Source organism: Anser brachyrhynchus, assembly GCF_964034855.1.
Source record: "Anser brachyrhynchus genome assembly, chromosome: W".
NCBI lineage: Eukaryota > Metazoa > Chordata > Aves > Anseriformes > Anatidae > Anser > Anser brachyrhynchus.
In genome coordinates this window covers 20,225,762-20,252,861 of record NC_137704.1, presented here as the reverse complement: position 1 = coordinate 20,252,861, position 27,100 = coordinate 20,225,762, and the positions used below count along the sequence as shown (strand labels likewise).

The window sequence follows — 27,100 nt, the reverse complement described above, 5'->3', positions numbered from 1 at the left end:
TGATTAGCTGGTATCATGATCAAGGTTTCAGTTTCTGTGATCTCAGGCATGCTTTTGAGAGACTGGGCATGCAGACACAGGATGGGGCACACGTGACCAAGTGGGGCAAGAGTATTTTGGGCAGCAAGCTGGCTGGACTCATTAGCAGGGCTTTAAACTAGATTCTGTGGGGGAAGGGGATTGTTGTGGTTTAACCCGGCTGGCAGCTAAACACCACACAGCCGTTCGCTCACCCTCCCCCCTCCCTCTCTGGGATGGGGGAGAGAAACGGGAAAGTGAAGCCTGTGAGTTGAGATAAAGACAGTTTATTAAGACAGGAAAATAATAATAACAATAATAATAATAATAGTGATGATGGTAATAGTATTAACAATAATAATGTGTAAGAAAACAAGTGATGCACAATGCAATTGCTCACCACCCGCTGACCGATGCCCAGCCTATTCCCGAGCAGCCGGCCCCCCACCCCGGCCAGCCACCCCTATATATTGTTTAGCATGACGTCAGATGGTATGGAATACCCCTTTGGCCAGTTTGGGTCAGCTGTCCTGGGTCTGTCCCCTCCCAGCTCCTGCTGCACCCCCAGCCTGCTCGCTGGCAGGACAGAGCAAGAAGCCGAAAAGTCCTTGGCCTGGTGTAAACACTGCTCTGCAACAATTAAAACATCAGCATGTTATCAGCGCTCTTCTCATCCTAATCCAAAACATAGCACCCTACCAGCTACTATGAGCTACTTAACTCTGTCCTAACTGGAACCAGGACAGATATCCACCCCTTATTCCATACCATTTATGTCATGCTCAGGTTACACTCTGTCCAATACATTCTAATTAATCACCATTTTCATCTATGATATATAGCAATCATGGTAGTGATGACATACATTATTATATAATAATTAACATACTACAATTCAACTCATGGGCTATTCTCACCCAGTATCAAATCCCCTTGAGGTACACACCGGACCTCCCCATTCTTTTGCATTACCCACCAAGTGCATCCAGGTCCCTGAGCAAAAGCAATTCCACGAATGGGTTTGCCTTTTCCTGAGGCAGGAGTAGCCCAGACTGTTTTACCCAACATGTTTCTTACGTGCACTACAGGAACTTTATCCCCTTCTACAGTGCGTAACAGGTTTGATTGGGCAGGTCCAGCTCGGTTGGCAGATCCCCTGGTATTGACTAACCAGGTGGCCTTTGCCAAATGTGTATCCCAATTTTTGAATGTCCCAGCACCCATTGCTTTCAGTGTAGTCTTCAACAGTCCATTGTATCGTTCAACTTTTCCAGAGGCTGGTGCATGATAGGGGATGTGATACACCCACTCAATACCATGTTCTTTGGCCCAAGTGTCTATAAGGTTGTTTCGGAAATGAGTCCCGTTGTCTGACTCAATTCTCTCTGGGGTGCCATGTCGCCATAGGACTTGCTTTTCAAGGCCCAGGATAGTGTTCCGGGCGGTGGCATGGGGCACAGGATACGTTTCCAGCCATCCGGTGGTTGCTTCCACCATTGTAAGTACGTGGCGCTTGCCGTTGCGGGTTTGAGGGAGTGTGATGTAATCAATCTGCCAGGCCTCTCCATATTTATATTTCAGCCATCGTCCTCCATACCAAAGAGGCTTTGACCGTTTGGCTTGCTTGATTGCAGCACATGTTTCACAATCATGAATAACCTGTGCTATAGTGTCCATGGTCAGGTCCACCCCTCGATCACGAGCCCATCTGTATGTTGCATCCCTGCCTTGATGGCCTGAGGTGTCATGGGCCCATCGGGCTATAAATAATTCACCTTTATGTTGCCAGTCCAGGTCCACCTGAGCCACTTCAATCTTAGCAGCCTGATCCACCTGCTGGTTGTTTTGATTTTCTTCAGTAGCCTGATTCTTGGGCATGTGAGCATCTACATGGCGTACCTTTACAACCAGGTTCTCTACCCGGGCAGCAATATCTTGCCACAATGCAGCAGCCCAGATGGGTTTGCCCCTGCGCTCCCAGTTGTTCTGCTTCCATTGCTGTAACCACCCCCACAGGGCACTTGCTACCATCCATGAATCAGTATAGAGATAGAGAACTGGCCACTTTTCTCGTTCAGCAATATCTAAAGCCAGCTGGATGGCTTTCACTTCTGCAAACTGACTCAGCAGCTTCTGCAACTCGTCGTGTAGGACTCCATACAGCAGCTTTCCATCTCTGATGCTTTCCCACAGTACAACAGGACCCATCAGTGAACAGGGCATATTGCTTCTCATTTTCTGGTAGCTTCTTGTACAGTGGGGCTTCTTCAGCACCGGCCACCTCCTCCTCTGGTGATATCCCAAAATATTTGCCTTCTGGCCAGTCCATAATCACCTCCAAGATTCCTGGGCGACTGGGGTTTCCTATTCGAGCCCGCTGAGTAATCAGTGCAACCCACTTGCTCCATGTAGCATCAGTTGCATGATGTGTAGAGGGGACCCTTCCTTTGAACATCCAGCCTAGCACCGGCAGTCAGGGTGCCAGGAGGAGCTGCGCTTCAGTACCAACCACTTCCGAAGCAGATCGAACTCCTTCATATGCTGCCAATATCTCCTTTTCAGTTGGAGTGTAGGGGGCCTCAGATCCTCTGTATGCCCGACTCCAAAACCCTAGGGGTCGACCTCGAGTTTCCCCAGGCTCTTTCTGCCAGAGGCTCCAGGTGGGACCATTCTCCCCGGCTGCAGTGTAGAGCACATTCTTTACATCTGGTCCTGCTCGGACTGGCCCAAGGGCTACTGCATGAACTATTTCATGTTTAATTTCACAGTATCACAGTATCACAGATTTCTAGGTTGGAAGAGACCTCAAGATCATCGAGTCCAACCTCCGACCTAACACTAAGTACTCCACTAAACCATATCGCTAAGCTCTACATCTAAACGTCTTTTAAAGACCTCCAGGGATGGTGACTCCACCACCTCCCTGGGCAGCCCGTTCCAATGCTTAATAACCCTTTCGGTAAAGAAGTACTTCCTAACATCCCACCTAAAACTCCCCTGTCGCAACTTTCGCCCATTCCCCCTCGTCCTGTCACCAGGCACGTGGGAGAACAGACCAACCCCCACCTCTCTACAGCCTCCTTTAAGGTAACTGTAGAGAGCGATAAGGTCGCCCCTGAGCCTCCTCTTCTCCAGGCTGAACAAGCCCAGCTCCCTCAGCCGCTCCTTGTAAGACTTCTTCTCCAGACCCCTCACCAGCTTGGTCGCCCTTCTCTGGACTCGCTCGAGCACGTCCATGTCAATTTGTTCAAAGGCTTGTCGTTGCTCGGGGCCCCATTTGAAATCATTCTTCTTACGGGTTACTTGGTAGAGCGGGTTTACGATCAGACTGTAATTTGGAATGTGCATTCTCCAAAACCCCACGACACCTAGGAAAGTTTGTGTTTCTTTTTTGCTAGTTGGTGGAGGCACAGCTGTTATTTTGTTGATCACATCCATTGGGATCTGATGACATCCATCTTGCCATTTTATTCCTAAAAACTGGATCTCTCGTGCAGGTCCTTTGACTTTATTTTGTTTTATGGCAAAACCGTCCTTCAGAAGGATTTGGACTATTTTCTTCCCTTTCTCGAAATCTTCCTCTGCTGTGTCACCCCACACAATGATGTCATCAATGTACTGCAGGTGTTCGGGAGCTTCCCCCTGCTCCAGCGCAGACTGGATCAGTCCATGGCAAATGGTAGGGCTGTGTTTCCACCCCTGGGGCAACCGATTCCAGGTGTATTGGACTTCCCTCCAAGTGAAAGCAAACTGTGGCCTGCACTCTGCTGCTAAAGGGATGGAGAAAAATGCATTAGCGATATCAGTTGTGGCATACCACTTGGCTGCCTTTGATTCCAGTTTGCATTGGAGTTCTAGAATGTCCAGCACTGCAGCGCTCAGTGGTGGCGTGACTTCGTTCAGGCCACGATAGTCCACTGTTAGTCTCCACTCACCATTAGACTTTCGCACTGGCCATATGGGACTATTAAAAAATGCATGGAGCATCTGGGCCAGTCACAATAAGGTGCTTTTGCCACTCATTCCCAGTCAGACTCACTTCAGCCTCCAGTACAGGTAACTGCTGGGATCCCCCTGTCACTCCAGAAATACAGATGGGCTCTGGCCCTTTATAGCTTGATGGCATTAGAGTACATTGTGCACCGGTGTCTACTAAAGCCTTTTACTTCTGTGGGTCTGATGTACCAGGCCATCGAATCCACACAGTCCAATAAACTCGATTGTCCCTTTCCTCCCCCTGGCTGCAGGCAGGGCCCCTCTAATCCTGGTTAGAATCTTCATTGCGGTGTCCAGAGGACTGCCTGATGGAAATTGGAGCAGCAAGTTTCTCAGAGAACACCCTTTTTTATTGTCTTTCCTTGCAACTCACGTACCCGTGCCTCTAGGGTCGAGGTAGATTTTCCATCCCATTTTCTCATGTCCTCTCCGTGGTCACGTAGGTAAAACCACAGGGTGGCACGGGGTGTGTACCCACCATATCATCTTCCTTGCACGGATGAACGCTTACCCCTAATAGCTGAGACACTGGTTTGTACAGGTGGGGAGGAAACTAAACTCTCTTTAAGTTGGTGGACCTTTTAAGAAAGTTTCTCCAAAGTATTCTCTTTTAGTTGGTGGAACTCTTGAGAAAGTTTTTCCACAGCAGAGACGCAGGCCTGTAGGAGAGACTTTCTTTGTACTGCCAGAGTTGTTCAGCCAATTCATCCACCGTGGGTTCCTCATGCTCTTTCCAGATCATTACTGCCAATGAGCTGGCATATGATGATGGTGAACTCCGTACAAACTTCCGCCACATGGGTCGTGTGCGCTTGACTTCATCTGGATCTTTGGATATCTGTTCGTTGTCTAGGTCTCTCTAAATCACCTCCAGCATAGTTAATTCCCTCGGGTACTGGATTCCCCTCTCCTTGGCAGTCCACTTCCCTGGCTGACATACAATTTCTTCCTTGAAGGGATACCTTTCCTTCACACCTGACAGGAGACACCTCCAGAGGGTGAAGATTTCTGCTCCATTTCTAATTGCTTTGTCAATGCCTGCGTCCCTAGCAAGGGATTCCAGCTGCCTGGCTTCCCTGCCCTCTAATTCCAGATTTTGGCTTTGCTGTCCCAGCACCAGAGCAGCCAGATGAGAAGGTGCTCACCTGGACAACAACCGAAATACTTTCCCATATCTCGTAGCTCACGCTGGTATAAGCCTCGGGTAGTTATTGATGCTTTTATGATATCTTCTTCTTCTTCTTCCTGTTCCTCTGATGGCCCAGCCACTTCGGAGTAGCCTGCCTTGTCTTCTTCTTCATCCTTAGTCTGGGTAGGAGTTCCTCTGCTTTCTAAATGACCTGACTTCTTCATCCATTTTTTCATCTTGGGCACAGGTACAATTGACACTCATACAGTCTGTTTCCCTGGCTCAGCTTTGAGGCCCATTGTAGGGCTTGGAGTGGCTGCTGGGCCTTTCTCAGGGGTTGAAGTGGCTGCAGGGTCTCTCACTGGGGTTATAGTGGCATCAATTGCCGCTTGGTAAGCATAGGCTAGGCCCCAGCATGTTGCAGTGATTTGTGTCTCTTTGGAATTGCCAGGGTCAAGACACACTCTGGGAGAACTAGTAAAAGCCTCAGAAAGATGAACCACAGGGAACTCAGAAAGGCCGACCACACAAAGTCGGCTCAGTCTACCACCTGCATCAGAACCAGTGCAACAAAGAAGGCATGAAGGGTGTTAGTCATTGGAGACTCCTCTCTGAGGGGCACCGAGGCTCCCATTTGCCGTTCAGACAATCTCTCCAGAGAGGTTTGCTGCCTGCCTGGGGCCCGTATTCGTGATATCGAGTTTCCCTGACCCAGTCGCAGGGCCCGTCACAGGGGTTGGAACAGCCGCAGGGCCCGTTACAGGGGTTGGAGTGGCCGCTGGGGTTGGAGTGGATGCTGGGCCTGTTATAGGGCTTGGAGTGGCTGCAGGGGCTGGATTGGCCACAGAGGCTGGAGTGACCGCAGGGCCGTCGTAGGGGTTGGAGTGGCTGCAGGGGTTGGAGTGGCCGTTGGGCCTGTCACAAGACTTGGAGTGGCCGCAGGGTCTGTCACTAGGTTTATAGTGGCATCGATTGCAGCTTGATAGACATAGGCCAGACCACAGCACGTTGCAGTGATTTGTGTCTCTTTGGAATTGCCAGGGTCAAGACACACGTTTTTCAAGCATTCTACCAAGTTTTTAGGATTCTGCAGTTGTTCAGGGGTGAATTTCCAAGGCATTGGAGGTGCCCACTGCTCTAGATGCCTGCCCATATCCTCCCACACTCCCTGCCACTCATAACCATCCCGCCTCAGGACGGATCTCTGGATGACATTCCTAAGTAGTTGTTTAACCTTAAACAAAACCTGAAGCACATTCAGAAGACATAACAATAAGAACATGCTGGTCTGAACATCCCAAGGGTATTCAAAGTCTTGAAGAGCTATCTTAACTCGCCTGGAGGAGAAGAAGGAGGTAAAAGAGAAAGGGAGAGTGAACAAGTGGGAAAAAACATCTCCTCCATAGAAGGGAAAACATAGAAAAAAACATCTCCTCCTTAGAAGAAGAACTCACTGAGAGCAGCCCTGCAGAGGACTTGAGGGTTCTGGTAGACAAAAGGCTCGACATGAGCCAGCAGCGTATGCTTGCAACCCAGAAGGCCAACTGCATCCTGGGCTGCATCAGCAGAGGAGTGGCCAGCAGGTCGAGGGAGGTGACTGTCTCCCCTCTACTCTGCCCTTGTGAGGCCCCTGCTTCCAGGTCTGGATCCCAGAGCACAAGAAAGATGTGGACGTGTTAGAGCAAGTCCAGAGGAGGGCTACAAAGATCATCAGAGGGCTGGAGCACCTCTCCTATGAAGAAAAGCTGAGAGAGCTGGGGATGTTCAGCCTGGAGAAGAGAAGGCTTCAGGAAGACCTCATTGCAACCTTTCAGTACTTAAAGGAGTCTTATAAAAAGATTGAGAAGGACACTTTACTCCAGTAGATAATGATAGGGCAAGGGGGAATGGTCTTAAACTAAAACAGGATAGATTTAGACTAGACATTAGAAGGAAATTTTTCACTGTAAGGGTAGTGAGGTATTGGAACAGGTTGCCAAGAGAAGTTGTGGATGCCCCATCCCTAGGGGTAGTGTTCAAGGCCAGGCTGGATGGGGCCTTGGACAACCTGATCTAGTGGGTGGCATCCTTGCCTATGGCAGGGGGGGTTGGAGTTAGATGATCATTGAGGTCCCTTCCAACTCAAGCCATTCTATGATTCTATGATCCTCATGTGAAATGATAGCATATGCTCTTCAGTAGAAGGGAAAATGTGGGCTCTCTAACCACTTGCCCCTAGGTGCTATAACTACTTCACAACTTGATTAATTATAAGTAAAATAATAATACAATTTCACAATAGCCTTGATTTAAGAAAATATTTTTCGCACTGAGACTATTCAGATGCTTAGTTACAATAGCCCTTACTGAGATGCACCATTTTCCCAATTTCCACAACACCTGCTACTTCAGATGCCTAAGTTTGCCACAGTATGAATGAAACACATTCATTCTGTTCAGGCTCCTGTTCAGAAATCTTAATTTGTTTACATTTGCAAAGCTATGGAAAGGAAGCTTGGGCAATAGTTCTGAAGTGCTGGTTGTAGTATGTTAATCTCTAAAGGCCTATTACGCAGGATAGTACATAAAAGACTAAATTAACAACATACATACTGGAGTAAGTGAAGAATATAGGGCAGATTGCTAAGCAGCAGACCACATATTTTCTTTGGTTCATGACAAGTCATTTGTTGCTTTTTGTTTTTTAATTAGAGAATGCTGTGGATTTTTTAATTGAATTCTTCAGCAGCTTCTTCTCTTTGTGACTGTTAATCTAGAATGACTCTGTTGATTTCCATGAAATTATTCCCAGTTTACATTTTGTGAGAGCAGGATTAGTTTCATGGTATACAAAGTAACACTGAAGAATAGAAGAGAAACAGTGTTGTAAAATCCTTCTTCTGGATGTAATTTTTTTCTTTCCAGTTTTTCTAATTTCTGACTGTGTTTTAATGCATTTACACTTTCAAAGAGGCCGGAATATTTGCAAAAATGAAAGGAACTATTAATTGCAGACAAATTCACATCTTAAGAATTTCCATTTGAGATTTTGAAATTAAGGAAGTGTTGAAACGGAGGGTTTTGGACCATTGTTTTCAACATGTACCAAATAAGAACTTTGATGAATTTAAGACACCTTAAAGCTTTGTAACCCTGTCCAAATAGAAAGTAATTAATCTTTTTTAAAAATCTGTTTACCTATGAGATATTTAAGTAAGCATTTACATCCTTACTTTCCAAATGAGGAAAACAGTGATGAAGGGATTCACTGAATAAAAGCCTCCGAAGAGTTGTTTGTCAAAGCCCTGATGCCAAATCCCTTGCCATCTCTGTATATGTCTAACTTGTAGAAGTAAACAATGTTGCATCTCTATAATTTGTAAGGAAAAATGCAAATCAGCAATGCTCTGCAGGAACCTCCTGGACTGTTTGTGCTTAGCTGCGTTGTCTTTCCAGCAGATATCAGGGTGGTTGAAGTCCCCCATGAGAACCAGAGCCTGTGGTTGTGAGGCTACTTCCAGCTGCGTATAGAAGGTTGTAGTGGTTTTACCTTGCTAGGCAGCTGAACTCCACCACAACCGCTCTCTCACTCCTCCTCCTCCTCAGAAGAGGAGGGGAAGAAAGAAAGGAAAAAAACAACTCACGGGCTGACAAAAGGATAAATTAATTAAAGGAAAAATGATTATTAACAGAAAATTATCAGTAAGGGAAAATTAAATAATTTAACTAAAGGGAAAAGGAAGGGGGGGGGGCGCGGTGAACAAGCAAAGGCCCTGTGGAAGCACAGAGAGAGGAAAGAAAATACTCTCTACTTCCCACCAACAAGCAATGCTTGACCATGTCCTTGAAGCAGGGCCTCAATATGCATAGCCATTGTTTGGGAGGATGGATGTTTTCATAATGAGAGACCCCCCCACCCACCCACCCTTCCCCTTTCCCACCTTTTATTGCTGATTGTAACATCATATGGTATGGAATATCCCTTTGGTCGGTTTAGGTCAGCTGCCCTGGTGATGTCCCCTCCCCACCTCTTGCCCACCCTCAGCCTACTAGCTCCTGGGGGGGTTAGAGGGAGTCCTGATGCTGTGCCAGTATTGCTCAGCAATAGACGAAAAACTGGTGTGATACCAATACTGTTCTAGTTAGGCGTGCAGAGCACAGCACTGTATGGGCTGCTGCAGGGAAAGTTAACTCCATCCCAGCCAGACACAGTACAAATGTCTCAGTGACTTATCCTTCTTGATCAGGTGGCCTGTAGTAAATATCCACAACAGCGTCACCCACATTAGTCTGCCCTTCTGTTCTGACCGATAAGCTCTTGACTTGCTCATCATCCATCCTGAGGCAGAGCTCCATAAATTCCAGTGGCTCTCTTACATAAAGAGCAATTCCACCACCTCACCTTCCTGAACAGTCTTTCTAAAAAGCACTTACCCATCAATGACAGCATTTCAGTCATGTGAGCTATCCCACCATGTTTCTGTAATTGCAATAAGATCAAAGCCCTGTGACCACACACAGGTCTCTAATTCTTCCTGTTTATTCCCTAAGCTACATGAATTAGGGTACAGGCACTTCAGAGAGGTATTCAAGCATGCCAATATCCCAGGAGGGGTACAAGAGCACCCCCCAACAGTCATGTCTTGTAGGTACTTCCTTGACTGCATGCACTTGCTAAAGGTATCCCCACTTCAGCCTTGTTCACATTCAGGAGACATAACAATAACAACATGCTGGTCTGAACATCCCAAGGGTATTCGAAGTCTTGAAGAGCTATCGTAACTAGCTCGGAGGATAAGAGGGGGGTGAAGGAGAAAGGGAGAGTGAACAGGTAGGAAAACATATCTCCCTCTGTCCCCTCCATAGACTGGATCCCTGAAGAATAAAGGTAGTAGGTGTAATTGTCAATAGTTTCTGAGATACGGTTTCCAAAGAATGGAGTTGACGGCAGTGCTGAGTAAAAATACCAGGTTAGTCTCATGATCGGCAATTTTATCATATCATAAGCCAGTGTTACACTGTACAGTAAAATAATAATCTTAAACAAGCCCTCGGAAAGGATAAGAAGCATGACAGGAAGCACATACAGAAAGTAACGTGCTATATAACTCAATTTGGAGAACAGGCACAGCAGACCTGAGATCAAAGCAATCAACATTGTGACTAGCAACTGTTAAGCAGGTCTAATACTTATACAAATTTTGGTTTAACACATTCTGGTTGTTATCTCAACCCTTCGAGCCCCATGTTGGGCTCCAAAAGGATTGTTGTGGTTTAAACTGGCTGGCAGCTAAGCACCACGCAGCCGTTTGCTCACCCTCCCCCCTCCCTCTCTGGGATGGGGGAAATAAACGGGAAAGTGAAGCCTGTGGGTTGAGATAAAGACAGTTTATTAGGACAGAAAAGAAAGGAAAATAATAATAATAATGATAATAGTACTACTACTACTAATGTGTACAAAACAATTGATGCACAATGCAACTGCTCACCACCTGCTGACCAATGCCCAGCCTATCCCCGAGCAGCCTGTCCCCCACCCCAGCCAGCCCCCCCCATTGTAACTGTTCAGCATGACGTCACAAGGTATGGAATACCCCTTTGGACAGTTTGGGTCAGCTCCTTGTCCGGGTTTCACCTAGGATAGAGTTAGTTTTCCTCCTAGTAGCTGGTAGGGTGCTATGTTTTGGATTTAGGATGAGAATATTGTTGATATCACGCTGATGTTTTAATTGTTGCAGAGCAGTGCTTACACCAAGCCAAGGACTTTTCAGCTTCTCGCTCTGTCCTGCCAGCGAGCGGGCTAGGGGTGCAGCAGGAGCTGGGAGGGGGCAGACCCAGGACAGCTGACCCAAACTGGCCAAAGGGGTATTCCATACCATCTGACGTCATGCTAAACAATATATAGGGGTGGCTAGCTGGGGTGGGGGGGCCGGCTGCTCGGGGATAGGCTGGGCATCGGTCAGCGGGTGGTGAGCAATTGCATTGTGCATCACTCATTTTGTACACTATTATAATTATTATTCTTTTCTTTATTTTTATCTGTCCTAATAAACTGTCTTTATCTCAACCCACAGCCTTCATTTTCCTGATCCTCTCCCCCATCCCAGAGAGGGAGGGGGGAGGGTGAGCGAATGGCTGCGTGGTGCTTAACAGCCGGCCGGGTTAAACTGCAACAGCTCTCCTGGGTCTATCCCCTCCCAGCTCCTGCTGCACCCCCAGCCTACCCACTGGCATGACAGTGTGAGAAGCTGAAAAGCACTATACCAGCAAATGAGGAGGCAGAAGCTGCACAGTCGCCAGCACTTGCTCTCATGGGGGACTTCAACTTCCCAGACATATCCTGGAAATGCAATTCAGCTCAGAGGAAGCAGTCTAGGAGGTTTCTGGAGAGCGTGGAAGATAGCTTCCTGACGCAGCTGGTTAGTGAGCCTACCAGGGGAGGTGCCCCGCTAGACCTTCTGTTCACAAACAGAGAAGGACTGGTTGAAGATGTGGTGGTCGGGAATTGTCTTGGGCAGAGTGACCACGAACTGTCAGAGTTCTCTATTCTTGGCGAAGTCAGGAGGGGGACCAGTAAAACTGCTACCTTGGAATTCCGGAGGGCAGACTTTGAGCTGTTCAGGACACTGGTTGGCAGAGTCCCTTGGGAGGCAGTTCTGAAGGGCAGAGGAGTCCAGGAAGGCTGGGCACTCCTCAAGAAGGAAATCTTAATGGCTCAGGAACAGGCTGACCCCACGTGCCCAAAGACGAGCCGGCGCAGAAGAAGACCGGCCTGGCTGAACGGAGAGCTGTGGCTCAAGCTTAGGAAAAAAAAGAGGGTTTATGAGCTTTGAAAAAGTGGGCAGGCCACTCAGGAGGACTATAAGGATGTTGTAAGGATGTGCAGGGACAAAATTAGAAAGGCCAAAGCTCATCTGGAGCTCAACCTGGCTACTGTCGTTAAAGATAACAAAAAATGTTTTTATCAATACATGAACACAAAAAGGAGGACTAAGGAGAATCTCCATCCTTTACTGGATGCGGGGGGAAACTTAGTGGCAAGAGATGAGGAAAAGGCTGAGGTGCTTAATGCCTTCTTTGCCTCAGTCTTTAGCGTCAAAACCGGTTCTCTGGATACCCAGTACCCTGAGCTGGTGGAAGGGGATGGGGAGCAGGATGTGGCCCTCACTATCCACGAGGAAATAGTTGGCGACCTGCTACAGCACTTGGATGTACGCAAGTCGATGGGGCAGGATGGGATCCAGCTGAGGGTACTGAGAGAACTGGTGGAGGAGCTGGCCAAGTCGCTTTCCATCATTTATCAGCAGTCCTGGCTATCAGGGGAGGTCCCAGGCGACTGGCGGCTAGCAAACGTGACGCCCATGTCCAAGAAGGGCTGGAGGGCAGACCTGGAGAACTATAGGCCTGTTAGTTTGACCTCAGTGCCAGGGAAGCTCATGGAGCAGATTATCTTGAATGTCATCACGCGGCACTTGCAGGGCAACCAGGCGATCAGGCCCAGTCAGCATGGGTTTATGAAGGACAGGTCCTGCTTGACGAACCCGATCTCCTTCTATGACAAAGTGACATGCTTAGTGGATGAGGGAAGGGCTGTGGATGTGGTCTACCTTGACTTCAGTAAGGCTTTTGACACCGTTTCCCACAGCATTCTCCTGAAGAAACTCGCTGATCATGGCTTGGACTGGCGTACGCTTCGTTGGGTTAAAAACTGGCTGGATGGCCTGGCCCAAAGAGTCATGGTGAATGGAGTCAAATCCAGTTGGAGGCCGGTCACTAGTGGAGTCCCCCAGGGCTCAGTGCTGGGGCCATTTCTCTTTAACATCTTTATCGATGAACTGGATGAGGGGATTGAGTGCACCCTCAGTAAGTTTGCAGACGACACAAAGTTAGGTGCGTGTGTTGATCTTCTCGATGGTAGGAAGGCTCTGCAGGAGGATCTGGATAGGCTGGACTGATGGGCTGAGGCCAACTGTATGAAGTTCAACAAGGCCAAGTGCTGGGTCCTGCACCTGGGGCACAACAACCCCAAGCAGAGCTACAGGCTGGGAGATGAGTGGCTGGAAAGCCACCTGGTAGAGAAGGACCTGGGAGTACTGGTTGATAGGCAGCTGAATATGAGCCAGCAGTGTGCTCAGGTGGCCAAGAAGGCCAACAGCATCCTGGCAGGACTAGGGAAGCGATTGTCCCCCTGTACTCGGCTCTGGTGAGGCCGCACCTCGAGTACTGTGTTCACTTTTGGGCCCCTCACTACAAGAAGGACATGGAGGTGCTTGAGAGAGTCCAGAGAAGGGCGACGAGGCTGGTGAGGGGTCTTACAAGGAGCGGCTGAGGGAGCTGGGATTGTTCAGCCTGGAAAAGAGAAGGCTCAGGGGAGACCTTATCGCTCTCTACAGGTACCTTAAAGGAGGCTGTAGAGAGGTGGGGGTTGGTCTATTCTCCCACGTGCCTGGTGATAAGACGAGGGGGAATGGGCGAAAGTTGCACCAGGGGAGGTTTAGGTTGGATATTAGGAAGAACTTCTTTACCGAAAGGGTTGTTAGGCATTGGAATGGGCTGCCCAGGGAAGTGGTTGAGTCACCATCCCTGGAGGTCTTTAAAAGATGTTTAGATGTAGAGCTTAGTGATGTGGTTTAGTGGAGGACTTGTTAGTGTTAGGTCAGAGGTTGGACTCGGTGATCTTGGAGGTCTCTTCCAACCTAGATGATTCTGTGATTCTGTGAGACTAGGAGGTAAATTAACTCTAGCCAAAACTAGGATGTTTTTTTTTTGGGATTTAGGATGAGAATAATGTTGATATTACACTGATGTTTTAATTGTTGCAGAGCAGTGCTTACACTAAGCCAAGGAGTTTTCAGTTTCTCATCAGATTCTTCCAGTGTTTCAAAGATACCACCTCTGCCCTTCTCTCCTGAACTTTTTTGGAAAAATACCCTAGAACTGATTTTTATTTTCTCTCAGTAGTCCTTCCTTCCTACAAAGAGGAGTTTCAGAGTTATCTTTCTAATCAGTAGAGGTGAGGTATAGGCTTAATTTGTCCCTTGGGAAAGAGCATACGAATTTGGAGAACAGTTGCAAATTAATAAAAATTTGTGAGATCACATCTGAAATTACCTATTAGAAATATGATATTAAAATTGCTCTGGGAAGATATTAAAATTGCTCTGGGAAAGAACTTTCTGAGCATAGCAACAGATGTGAAACATAAACGAAGGAGGGTGTGTAACGTTGTTGTGATTGCATCTGATACCAGGCAAAGAAGTTAACTGCACTTCATCTGCCATAGGCAGCCATAGAGTTGGTGCTGGGGGGGCAGGGTGTGGAATAAAAGGGAGGATATGAAATACGCAACCAAGACTCAGAGGCAAATTCATATGGAAAAGCACTGTACCTATGCATTGCACTGATTTTTATTTTAGTTTTTAATTATCTTTCTCAAACATGAAGCTCTGAGTCTGCTAAATTAGAGAGCTCTTAATCTTTCAGTAGCCTCCTTGAGGAGACAGGACAAGAGGCAGTGGGCACAAACTGGAACACAAGAGGTTCTGTATGAACATTAGGAAACACTTTTTTACGCTGAGGGTGACTGAGCACTGGAACAAGTTGCCCAGAGAGGTTGTGGAGTCTCCCTCCTTGGAGATATTCAAAAACTGTCTGGAAATGGTATTGGGCAGCTGGCTCTAGGTGGCTCTGCTTGAGCAGGGTGGGTCAGACTAGATGACCTCCAGAGGTCCCTTCCAACCTCAACCATTATGTGATTCTGAGATGGTCTGAATCTAATGAAACTTTTGTATTATTTTAATGCTCTATCCATCTTATTTATCTTCTTGGTGCCAGCTGTGAATTAGTTGGTCTTCAGTGTCTCCATTAGCCAGTTATATTGACAAAGATTCCTTTGGATCCACATTAGTCTCTGCTATCCAGAATAAGCACAGAGCAGGTATGACTGACGCTGAAGTTCTAGATCCGAAACAGCCCTTGACTCCAAACAGGCAGCAAGCAACTTTGGGTTAAATTTCAGTCATTTTTTCCCTGACAGCCTTTGGTGGCATCGCAGGGTAAGAAATACAGTTTTTAAAAGCCTGCGTACAGCTAACCTTTCATCTGCATCACAAGCTGTGGCAAATGTGAGAGGAATGACAAATTGGAACTTAGGTTAAACAGTTTGTCCCAGAATAAGCATTTTACATTCTACAGACAGGGGCTGATTAATAATTTTTAAAAAAGACCTAACATAGGAAATATGTTTGCTATATGTTTGCTAGTCTGCTGAACTACCCTTCTGTACAATTCAAGATCATAGCTAGGAGGTAAGAAAAGACCAATCAAAAAGAATTAAAGAATAAGTATTTATCATGATGACAACAAATTAGCTGCAAATTTGGATTATTCTAATGGAAATTCAGTGCTCTCAGCACTGGGCTGACATCTTTGAAAATTACAGCTCTCTTCTGATCCACAGCAGAGGTCCAAGCAGGCAAATGCAAATGCACTGACATTGCATGGACAATATGCTTAAATCCTCTGCCAGAGAGACAATCGCTTCAGGAAAAGTATTGTTTGCTTTGGATCCTCAGTTCCTTGTCTCCCTATCAACCCTGCCAGTGCCTTCAATAAGGGAGGATGCTAGTTGATGCCTTTTCCTTTTATGATGTGGCAATTTGTTCACTGGAAATTAGAAGGACAGCAAACTCATTTCACAAGGCTATCAAAAATGCATAAATGGCAACACTACCGGTCCCTAGCAATTTCAGTCACAGAAAATCCAAACCCATTTAAAAGGACATTGATTTATAGCTTTGTCAGTAGCATGCATTAAACAGGTATCTTTCTAAAATGGTGTTTTCCCCTAATTATCCTTAGGCAGAAGAGATCTCAGTACATTGAAATGCCTTTGCGATCCCCTTTGATGAAAATGACATAGAAGACCTTGAGCAAACAGTCCTGTATGCATTTATTTATTTACTTATTTATTTATTATGTAGGAGCTAAAGCTGTCTCTTAACTTCTCAAGTGCAGGTTAGTAGAAATTGTACATGCACAAGGCCACTGGACATAACTTGCTGGTTCATGAGTTACCTATTTCTGTGAACTTTACATATCAACTACTTATTTATGACTGCTTCACTACCAAATTTCAATTTCAGTTGTGTATTCCTTAAAAGCTTTATAAAAAAGCCCCAAACCAGTCCCCAAGATGTAGCAATTTCCATTGCACTGAAGTTTCCAAGGCTCAAAGTTTTCTTGCTTCAGATTAATTGTACTCTTTCCAAAACACTGAGAGGAGGAAAGAGATAAAAAAAGGGGGTAGATTTTCAAAAGCTTTTAGATACCTAAAGATAGAGATAGGTGCTGAATGGGATTTTTGCAGGTGCTAGCAGAAAAGAGGCAAGGAAACGATTACTACTGCAAGTTTTATAAACAAACATTTCAGAATATGTTGAAACATGCTGAAAACACCATACCTTTGGAACCCACTCTTTTTGTGGAAAGTGTAAATATTAAATTAAGAGTACTTCCAAATAGGTAAAGAAACAATGAGCCCCAAATCACAGTACATGAGATGAACCAGCAGAGTGTTGCACAGATTTTCACTCTTAGGTGTCTGCATTTTTAGTGAGTGCAGTCAATTTGACATTAAGTAACAGCAGTGCCTACCATCTCTGCCCACTTCTGGCTTCCCAGCACAACACACATTGGTGGATTTACCTGAGGAATTTATTAAGGTCTCTGTGCCTCATGTACTCAAAGACCATGATGAGTGGATCACCCTCGACACAGGCACCATAGAACTTGACAATGTGCTCATGTTGCAGATTAGTCAGCATTTCTGCCTCACGATGGAACTCATTGCGGGCATTGTCACTGGCATCCTTCATTATCTGGTGGATGAAAGGAATAAGTAAGGAAGGGGACATGTTCACAGAAGGCAGTAAATGTGTGGGAAGGCACTGTAAGGGTAAGATAAGGCCACTCTACTATGTAAAGGATAGAGAAAGATTCTTAGTAACTGTTTTAGAAATGCAAATGTGATGATAGTACAATTAAATAATGGTGGTACAATTTTCATTTTCCTGCCACACATCATCCCATATAATGATTTTTATTGTAAGAGGATGCAGGAATACTCATGTTCTTAGTGTTTTCCAAAAACAGAACACAGACATTCATCTTATCCAGAAAACATACTAATACACAGCTCATCTATGTCCTTTATTGTTTAACTCAGGCAAAACTCTGGTATCCTATTGCTATTTACCTTTGTTGTAAGTTCCTTAAAGCAAAACTTTGTTTTCTTAAAACGCTTAGTAGGAATGTAGATACATTTGTTATTTATTACTAACATTATTGCTGATGTTGGTCCTTGTGGTGTGCTATACATTAGGAATATTTATAGAAGGGTACATCCCTGAACCAGAACTTACAGAAACTCCTTTGGAATTCAGTAAATCTATTCATATGTCTAAGATTAAGCATATGCATAAGCAACTGGAGGAAAAAATCTTAAACTGAGGGACAGAGAGTAAGTAGATGCAGAACAGAATTGTGGGGGTCAATTTTGTATTTCCTTTTATGCAGCTTTAAAATCTTGCATATGTTAATTTTACAGAAAATATATCAACACTGGATCAAATGTGAAGCTTAAATGTTGCATAATGAAATAACGGCAATTTAATTCCCCCACACAGGCAGTTTTGGATTTCTCCTCAAGAACTATGCTACTTGATCAAGGAAATACTTTCATGCACCAAAAAAAATAAACAACACAAAAAGCCCCACCAATTCTAACATCAGTTAAGTAAGGAATAATAATAAATAGCAATAAACTACTTCTATGCTCTACCTTCAAGAGGTATAGTGGTTGCACTATATTAATTCAAATAATATTTTTTAAACATTAAAAGTTATCAGTGGTCACAAATTATTATTCACAGAAACTGAAGACTGGGCTCTCTACTTCTGTACTTAAACTACAACTAGACTCAAAGTGAAGAAAGATGAGACAAAAGTACTGGCTTTGCCTTAACTAAAGATGGTTTTTCGTGGTCATCTTGTTGTTATTTTCTATCTTGAATTCATATAGAGAACATGGGGCCAACCACACATGAGAGCAGACAGAAAAAGTTGTTACAATAAAACAGTTCTGCCAACAAACCCAGTTCTTAGCTGTAACAAAGTCATGGTTTGTTCAACGTTTTTCCTCAACAGAGACAATTCGATCCACTTTTTTAGTATTATACATAAGCATGAGAAAGTGCAACATAGGTCTCCAGCAAGGAACAACTATCATAATAAGGCACAGATGGTGGGACAAGTAGCAGGGCAGACTGAACAATCACCTACCAAGTTGTGTTTTTTTTTTTTTTTTTTTTTTCTCATGGATGTCAAGCTCTACAGATCCCAGAGGCAATAGAAATAGATCACTGAGGCAATCAGCTCTGGGGCAGAGGTGTTCTGCAGCGGACTGGGGGATCTCAGCGTGCAGGATAGCTTACAACACTGAGGAAACTCGAGGGAGCCAAGGGAGTCACCAAGAGCTGGCAGCCCTCCTGAAAGTGTGTGGCGAGTCTTGGGCAAAGCCAGGAGTAGCCACCCCCCAACACATACAAAAGCAGCCCCTAGGGAGCATGTCAGTCAGGATGCAACGTGTCAGTTTGCACACCAGTTCACGTGGGAGAGTGCAAGGAGGGCACTGAAGCTTGGCCACCTCAACCAGGGATCAGTGGTATCCATCCAATGCCTAACTACTCTTTCTGACAAGAAATTTCTCCAAATTTTCAACCTGAACCTCCCCGGCGCAACTTGAAGCCATTCTGTCTTGTCCTATAGCTACTTATTTGCAAGAAGAGGCCCCCCCCCAGAACCCCACAACTTCCTTTCATTAAAACAGCTCCCACAAAGAAAAAAGATGGGTCGTTATCATGGGAGACTCCCTTCTGAAGGGAACAGAAGGCCCAATATGAAAACCAGACTCACTTCTTAGGAAAGTCTGCTGCCTCTCTGGGGCCTGGGTTAGAGATGTGAACAGATAGCTTCCTACCCTGGTGTGGCCCTCAGATTATTATCCATTATTGATTTTCCAGGTAGGCAGTGATGAAGTTCCAAAAAAAAAGTCCAAGGACAAAAGATGAGCTGGGAGGGAAGAAGAGCGATCTGGCTGAAAATAGCTTTGGTAAGAGAACTTTGTTTTTCATTAGCTGCTGATATATCACATAGTTGATTTTTGACTAATGCATGTGTACAAGGAGCTGGGAGGGTACAGAACCAGGACAGCTGACCTGAACTGGCCAAAGGGATGTTGAGTGGATGAGCAAGGAGCTCATCGACAAGATCAAAAGGAAGAGGAAGGTCTATGAAATGTGGAAAAAGGGCCTGTCCTCTTGGGAAGAATATAGGAGTGTTGTCGGGGCCTGCAGGGACGCGACGAGGAAGGCTAAAGCCCACCTGGAGGTGAAGCTTTCAAAAGAGATAAAGGATAATAAGAAGGCTTTTTTTAAGTATGTAAACAGTAAAAGAAAGACTACGGATAATGTGGGTTCCCTGCTGAACAAGGGGGGTGTCCTGGTAATGGGGGACGCTGAGAAGGCGGACATAGTGAATGCCTTCTTTGCTTTGGTCTTTGCTTCAGAAACTCCTCCCTGGGACTCCTGGACCCTGGAGGGAGGAGAAAGAGTCTGGGAAATGGAGATCTCCCCCCTGGTTGACGAGGGAGTGGTTTGGGAGCTTCTGAGTGGGATCAACACACACAAATCCATGGGCCCCGATGGGATGCATCCACGTGTGCTGAGGGAGTTGGCAGAGGTGATCGCCGAACCGCTCTCTATCATCTTTGAAAGGTCCTGGAGAACAGGAGAGGTGCCTGAAGACTGGAGGATAGCCAATGTCACTCCGGTCTTCAAGAAGGGTAAGAAGGAGGATCCGGGAAACTACAGGCCAGTCAGTCTCACCTCTGTCCCTGGAAAGGTGTTGGAACAGCTTGTTCTGGATGCCATCTCCAAGCCATTGGAAGAGAAGAAGGTTATGAGGAGTAGTCAGCATGGATTCACCAAGGGGAAGTCGTGCTCGACCAACCTCGTTGCCTTCTATGATGGCATCACCAGCTGGGTAGACAGGGGGAGAGCAGTGGATGTCATCTACCTTGACATTAGCAAGGCTTTTGATACTGTCTCCCATGACATCCTGCTAGCAAAGCTGAGAAAGTGTGGGATAGACAGTGAACAGTAAGGTGGGTTGAGAACTGGCTGACTGGCTGAGCTCAGAGGGTGGTGATTGGTGGCGCAGAGTCTGGGTGGAGACCTGTGACTAGCGGTGTTCCCCAGGGGTTGGTGCTGGGCCCGGTCTTGTTCAACATCTTCATCGACGACCTTGATGAGAGAATAGTGTCCACCCTCAGCAAGTACGCCGATGACACAAAGCTGGGAGGAGTGGCCGACATGCCAGAAGGCTGTGCTGCCGTTCAGTGAGACTTGGACAGGCTGGAGAGCTCAGCAGGAAGAAACCAAATGAGGTTTAACAAGAGCAAGTGTAGAGTCCTGCACCTGGGAAGGAACAACGGCATGTATCAGTACAGGCTGGGGGATGACTTGCTGGAGAGGAGCTCTGCGGAGAAGGACCTGGGGGTCCTGGTGGACGACAGGTTGGCCATGAGCCAGCAGTGTGCCCTGGTGGCCAAGAGGGCCAATGGGATCCTGGCGTGCATAAAAAGGAGTGTGGCCAGCAGGTCAAGGGAGGTGATCCTCCCCCTCTACTCTGCCCTGATCAGGCCTCACCTGGAGTACTGTGTCCAGTTCTGGGCTCCCCGCTACAAAAAAGACAGGAATCTCCTGGAAAGAGTCCAGCGGAGGGCCACAAAGATGATACGGGGCCTGGAGCATCTTCCCTATGAAGGAAGGCTGAGAGACCTGGGTCTGTTCAGCCTGGAGAAAAGAAGACTGAGAGGGGATCTTATTAATCTTTATAAATACCTGAGGTGTGGGATACAGAGGGATTTGGCCAATGTCTTTTCAGTGGTTTGTGGGGACAGGACAAGGGGCAATGGCCACAAAATTGAGCACAGGAAGTTCCGCACCAACGTGCAAAAGAACTTCTTCATGGTGAGGGTGACGGAGCACTGCAACAGGCTGCCCAGGGAGGTTGTGGAGTCTCCTTCTCTGGAGATATTCAAGACCCGTCTGGAAGCCTACCTGGGCAGCCTGCTCTAAGGACCCTGCTTTGGCAGGGGGGTTGGACTCGATGATCTCTTGAGGTCCCTTCCAACCCCTACAATCCTGTGATTCTGTGAAAACAAGGCTGAAGTGGGGATACCTTTAGCAAGTGCATGCAGTCAAGGAAGTACCTACAAGACATGACTGTTGGGGGGTGCTCTTGTACCCCTCCTGGGATATTGGCATGCTTGAATACCTCTCTGAAGTGCCTGTACCCTAATTCATGTAGCTTAGGGAATAAACAGGAAGAATTAGAGACCTGTGTGTGGTCACAGGGCTTTGATCTTATTGCAATTACAGAAACATGGTGGGATAGCTCACATGACTGAAATGCTGTCATTGATGGGTAAGTGCTTTTTAGAAAGACTGTTCAGGAAGGTGAGGTGGTGGAATTGCTCTTTATGTAAGAGAGCCACTGGAATTTATGGAGCTCTGCCTCAGGATGGATGATGAGCAAGTCAAGAGCTTATCGGTCAGAACAGAAGGGCAGACTAATGTGGGTGACGCTGTTGTGGATATTTACTACAGGCCACCTGATCAAGAAGGATAAGTCACTGAGACATTTGTACTGTGTCTGGCTGGGATGGAGTTAACTTTCCCTGCAGCAGCCCATACAGTGCTGTGCTCTGCACGCCTAACTAGAACAGTATTGGTATCACACCAGTTTTTCGTCTATTGCTGAGCAATACTGGCACAGCATCAGGACTCCCTCTAACCCCCCCAGGAGCTAGTAGGCTGAGGGTGGGCAAGAGGTGGGGAGGGGACATCACCAGGGCAGCTGACCTAAACCGACCAAAGGGATATTCCATACCATATGATGTTACAATCAGCAATAAAAGGTGGGAAAGGGGAAGGGTGGGTGGGTGGGGGGGTCTCTCATTATGAAAACATCCATCCTCCCAAACAATGGCTATGCATATTGAGGCCCTGCTTCAAGGACATGGTCAAGCATTGCTTGTTGGTGGGAAGTAGAGAGTATTTTCTTTCCTCTCTCTGTGCTTCCACAGGGCCTTTGCTTGTTCACCGCGCCCCCCCCCCTTCCTTTTCCCTTTAGTTAAATTATTTAATTTTCCCTTACTGATAATTTTCTGTTAATAATCATTTTTCCTTTAATTAATTTATCCTTTTGTCAGCCCGTGAGTTGTTTTTTTCCTTTCTTTCTTCCCCTCCTCTTCTGAGGAGGAGGAGGAGTGAGAGAGCGGTTGTGGTGGAGTTCAGCTGCCTAGCAAGGTAAAACCACTACAACCTTCTATACGCAGCTGGAAGTAGCCTCACAACCACAGGCTCTGGTTCTCATGGGGGACTTCAACCACCCTGATATCTGCTGGAAAGACAACGCAGCTAAGCACAAACAGTCCAGGAGGTTCCTGCAGAGCATTGCTGATTTGCATTTTTCCTTACAAATTATAGAGATGCAACATTGTTTACTTCTACAAGTTAGACATATACAGAGATGGCAAGGGATTTGGCATCAGGGCTTTGACAAACAACTCTTCGGAGGCTTTTATTCAGTGAATCCCTTCATCACTGTTTTCCTCATTTGGAAAGTAAGGATGTAAATGCTTACTTAAATATCTCATAGGTAAACAGATTTTTAAAAAAGATTAATTACTTTCTATTTGGACAGGGTTACAAAGCTTTAAGGTGTCTTAAATTCATCAAAGTTCTTATTTGGTACATGTTGAAAACAATGGTCCAAAACCCTCCGTTTCAACACTTCCTTAATTTCAAAATCTCAAATGGAAATTCTTAAGATGTGAATTTGTCTGCAATTAATAGTTCCTTTCATTTTTGCAAATATTCCGGCCTCTTTGAAAGTGTAAATGCATTAAAACACAGTCAGAAATTAGAAAAACTGGAAAGAAAAAAATTACATCCAGAAGAAGGATTTTACAACACTGTTTCTCTTCTATTCTTCAGTGTTACTTTGTATACCATGAAACTAATCTTGCTCTCACAAAATGTAAACTGGGAATAATTTCATGGAAATCAACAGAGTCATTCTAGATTAACAGTCACAAAGAGAAGAAGCTGCTGAAGAATTCAATTAAAAAATCCACAGCATTCTCTAATTAAAAAACAAAAAGCAACAAATGACTTGTCATGAACCAAAGAAAATATGTGGTCTGCTGCTTAGCAATCTGCCCTATATTCTTCACTTACTCCAGTATGTATGTTGTTAATTTAGTCTTTTATGTACTATCCTGCGTAATAGGCCTTTAGAGATTAACATACTACAACCAGCACTTCAGAACTATTGCCCAAGCTTCCTTTCCATAGCTTTGCAAATGTAAACAAATTAAGATTTCTGAACAGGAGCCTGAACAGAATGAATGTGTTTCATTCATACTGTGGCAAACTTAGGCATCTGAAGTAGCAGGTGTTGTGGAAATTGGGAAAATGGTGCATCTCAGTAAGGGCTATTGTAACTAAGCATCTGAATAGTCTCAGTGCGAAAAATATTTTCTTAAATCAAGGCTATTGTGAAATTGTATTATTATTTTACTTATAATTAATCAAGTTGTGAAGTAGTTATAGCACCTAGGGGCAAGTGGTTAGAGAGCCCACATTTTCCCTTCTACTGAAGAGCATATGCTATCATTTCACATGAGGATCATAGAATCATAGAATGGCTTGAGTTGGAAGGGACCTCAATGATCATCTAACTCCAACCCCCCCTGCCATAGGCAAGGATGCCACCCACTAGATCAGGTTGTCCAAGGCCCCATCCAGCCTGGCCTTGAACACTACCCCTAGGGATGGGGCATCCACAACTTCTCTTGGCAACCTGTTCCAATACCTCACTACCCTTACAGTGAAAAATTTCCTTCTAATGTCTAGTCTAAATCTATCCTGTTTTAGTTTAAGACCATTCCCCCTTGCCCTATCATTATCTACTGGAGTAAAGTGTCCTTCTCAATCTTTTTATAAGACTCCTTTAAGTACTGAAAGGTTGCAATGAGGTCTTCCTGAAGCCTTCTCTTCTCCAGGCTGAACATCCCCAGCTCTCTCAGCTTTTCTTCATAGGAGAGGTGCTCCAGCCCTCTGATGATCTTTGTAGCCCTCCTCTGGACTTGCTCTAACACGTCCACATCTTTCTTGTGCTCTGGGATCCAGACCTGGAAGCAGGGGCCTCACAAGGGCAGAGTAGAGGGGAGACAGTCACCTCCCTCGACCTGCTGGCCACTCCTCTGCTGATGCAGCCCAGGATGCAGTTGGCCTTCTGGGTTGCAAGCATACGCTGCTGGCTCATGTCGAGCCTTTTGTCTACCAGAACCCTCAAGTCCTCTGCAGGGCTGCTCTCAGTGAGTTCTTCTTCTAAGGAGGAGATGTTTTTTTCTATGTTTTCCCTTCTATGGAGGAGATGTTTTTTCCCACTTGTTCACTCTCCCTTTCTCTTTTACCTCCTTCTTCTCCTCCAGGCGAGTTAAGATAGCTCTTCAAGACTTTGAATACCCTTGGGATGTTCAGACCAGCATGTTCTTATTGTTATGTCTTCTGAATGTGCTTCAGGTTTTGTTTAAGGTTAAACAACTACTTAGGAATGTCATCCAGAGATCCGTCCTGAGGCGGGATGGTTATGAGTGGCAGGGAGTGTGGGAGGATATGGGCAGGCATCTAGAGCAGTGGGCACCTCCAATGCCTTGGAAATTCACCCCTGAACAACTGCAGAATCCTAAAAACTTGGTAGAATGCTTGAAAAACGTGTGTCTTGACCCTGGCAATTCCAAAGAGACACAAATCACTGCAACGTGCTGTGGTCTGGCCTATGTCTATCAAGCTGCAATCGATGCCACTATAAACCTAGTGACAGACCCTGCGGCCACTCCAAGTCTTGTGACAGGCCCAACGGCCACTCCAACCCCTGCAGCCACTCCAACCCCTACGACGGCCCTGCGGTCACTCCAGCCTCTGTGGCCAATCCAGCCCCTGCAGCCACTCCAAGCCCTATAACAGGCCCAGCATCCACTCCAACCCCAGCGGCCACTCCAACCCCTGTAACGGGCCCTGCGGCTGTTCCAACCCCTGTGACGGGCCCTGCGACTGGGTCAGGGAAACTCGATATCACGAATACGGGCCCCAGGCAGGCAGCAAACCTCTCTGGAGAGATTGTCTGAACGGCAAATGGGAGCCTCGGTGCCCCTCAGAGAGGAGTCTCCAATGACTAACACCCTTCATGCCTTCTTTGTTGCACTGGTTCTGATGCAGGTGGTAGACTGAGCCGACTTTGTGTGGTCGGCCTTTCTGAGTTCCCTGTGGTTCATCTTTCTGAGGCTTTTACTAGTTCTCCCAGAGTGTGTCTTGACCCTGGCAATTCCAAAGAGACACAAATCACTGCAACATGCTGGGGCCTAGCCTATGCTTACCAAGCGGCAATTGATGCCACTATAACCCCAGTGAGAGACCCTGCAGCCACTTCAACCCCTGAGAAAGGCCCAGCAGCCACTCCAAGCCCTACAATGGGCCTCAAAGCTGAGCCAGGGAAACAGACTGTATGAGTGTCAATTGTACCTGTGCCCAAGATGAAAAAATGGATGAAGAAGTCAGGTCATTTAGAAAGCAGAGGAACTCCTACCCAGACTAAGGATGAAGAAGAAGACAAGGCAGGCTACTCCGAAGTGGCTGGGCCATCAGAGGAACAGGAAGAAGAAGAAGAAGATATCATAAAAGCATCAATAACTACCCGAGGCTTATACCAGCGTGAGCTACGAGATATGGGAAAGTATTTCGGTTGTTGTCCAGGTGAGCACCTTCTCATCTGGCTGCTCTGGTGCTGGGACAGCAAAGCCAAAATCTGGAATTAGAGGGCAGGGAAGCCAGGCAGCTGGAATCCCTTGCTAGGGACGCAGGCATTGACAAAGCAATTAGAAATGGAGCAGAAATCTTCACCCTCTGGAGGTGTCTCCTGTCAGGTGTGAAGGAAAGGTATCCCTTCAAGGAAGAAATTGTATGTCAGCCAGGGAAGTGGACTGCCAAGGAGAGGGGAATCCAGTACCCGAGGGAATTAACTATGCTGGAGGTGATTTAGAGAGACCTAGACAACGAACAGATATCCAAAGATCCAGATGAAGTCAAGCGCACACGACCCATGTGGCGGAAGTTTGTACGGAGTTCACCATCATCATATGCCAGCTCATTGGCAGTAATGATCTGGAAAGAGCATGAGGAACCCACGGTGGATGAATTGGCTGAACAACTCTGGCAGTACAAAGAAAGTCTCTCCTACAGGCCTGCGTCTCTGCTGTGGAAAAACTTTCTCAAGAGTTCCACCAACTAAAAGAGAATACTTTGGAGAAACTTTCTTAAAAGGTCCACCAACTTAAAGAGAGTTTAGTTTCCTCCCCACCTGTACAAACCAGTGTCTCAGCTATTAGGGGTAAGCGTTCATCCGTGCAAGGAAGATGATATGGTGGGTACACACCCCGTGCCACCCTGTGGTTTTACCTACGTGACCACGGAGAGGACATGAGAAAATGGGATGGAAAATCTACCTCGACCCTAGAGGCACGGGTACGTGAGTTGCAAGGAAAGACAATAAAAAAGGGTGTTCTCTGAGAAACTTGCTGCTCCAATTTCCATCAGGCAGTCCTCTGGACACCGCAATGAAGATTCTAACCAGGATTAGAGGGGCCCTGCCTGCAGCCAGGGGGAGGAAAGGGACAATCGAGTTTATTGGACTGTGTGGATTCGATGGCCTGGTACATCAGACCCACAGAAGTAAAAGGCTTTAGTAGACACCGGTGCACAATGTACTCTAATGCCATCAAGCTATAAA

General features: G+C 46.3%; 1 protein-coding gene across 1 annotated transcript in view; it reads left to right on the top strand.

Moving 5' to 3' along the window:
- Positions 1-26,602, top strand: part of LOC308184979 (uncharacterized protein) — a gene marked incomplete at its 3' end in the record, with an annotated part of 210,591 nt that extends 183,989 nt beyond the window's left edge. The window contains exons 3-5 of the mRNA XM_080572523.1: positions 25,252-25,372; positions 25,848-26,067; positions 26,469-26,602. Coding sequence (XP_080428649.1) covers positions 25,252-25,372; positions 25,848-26,067; positions 26,469-26,602 — 475 coding nt within the window. The remainder of the gene's footprint in view (positions 1-25,251; positions 25,373-25,847; positions 26,068-26,468) is intronic.
- Positions 26,603-27,100: the final 498 nt, after the last annotated feature.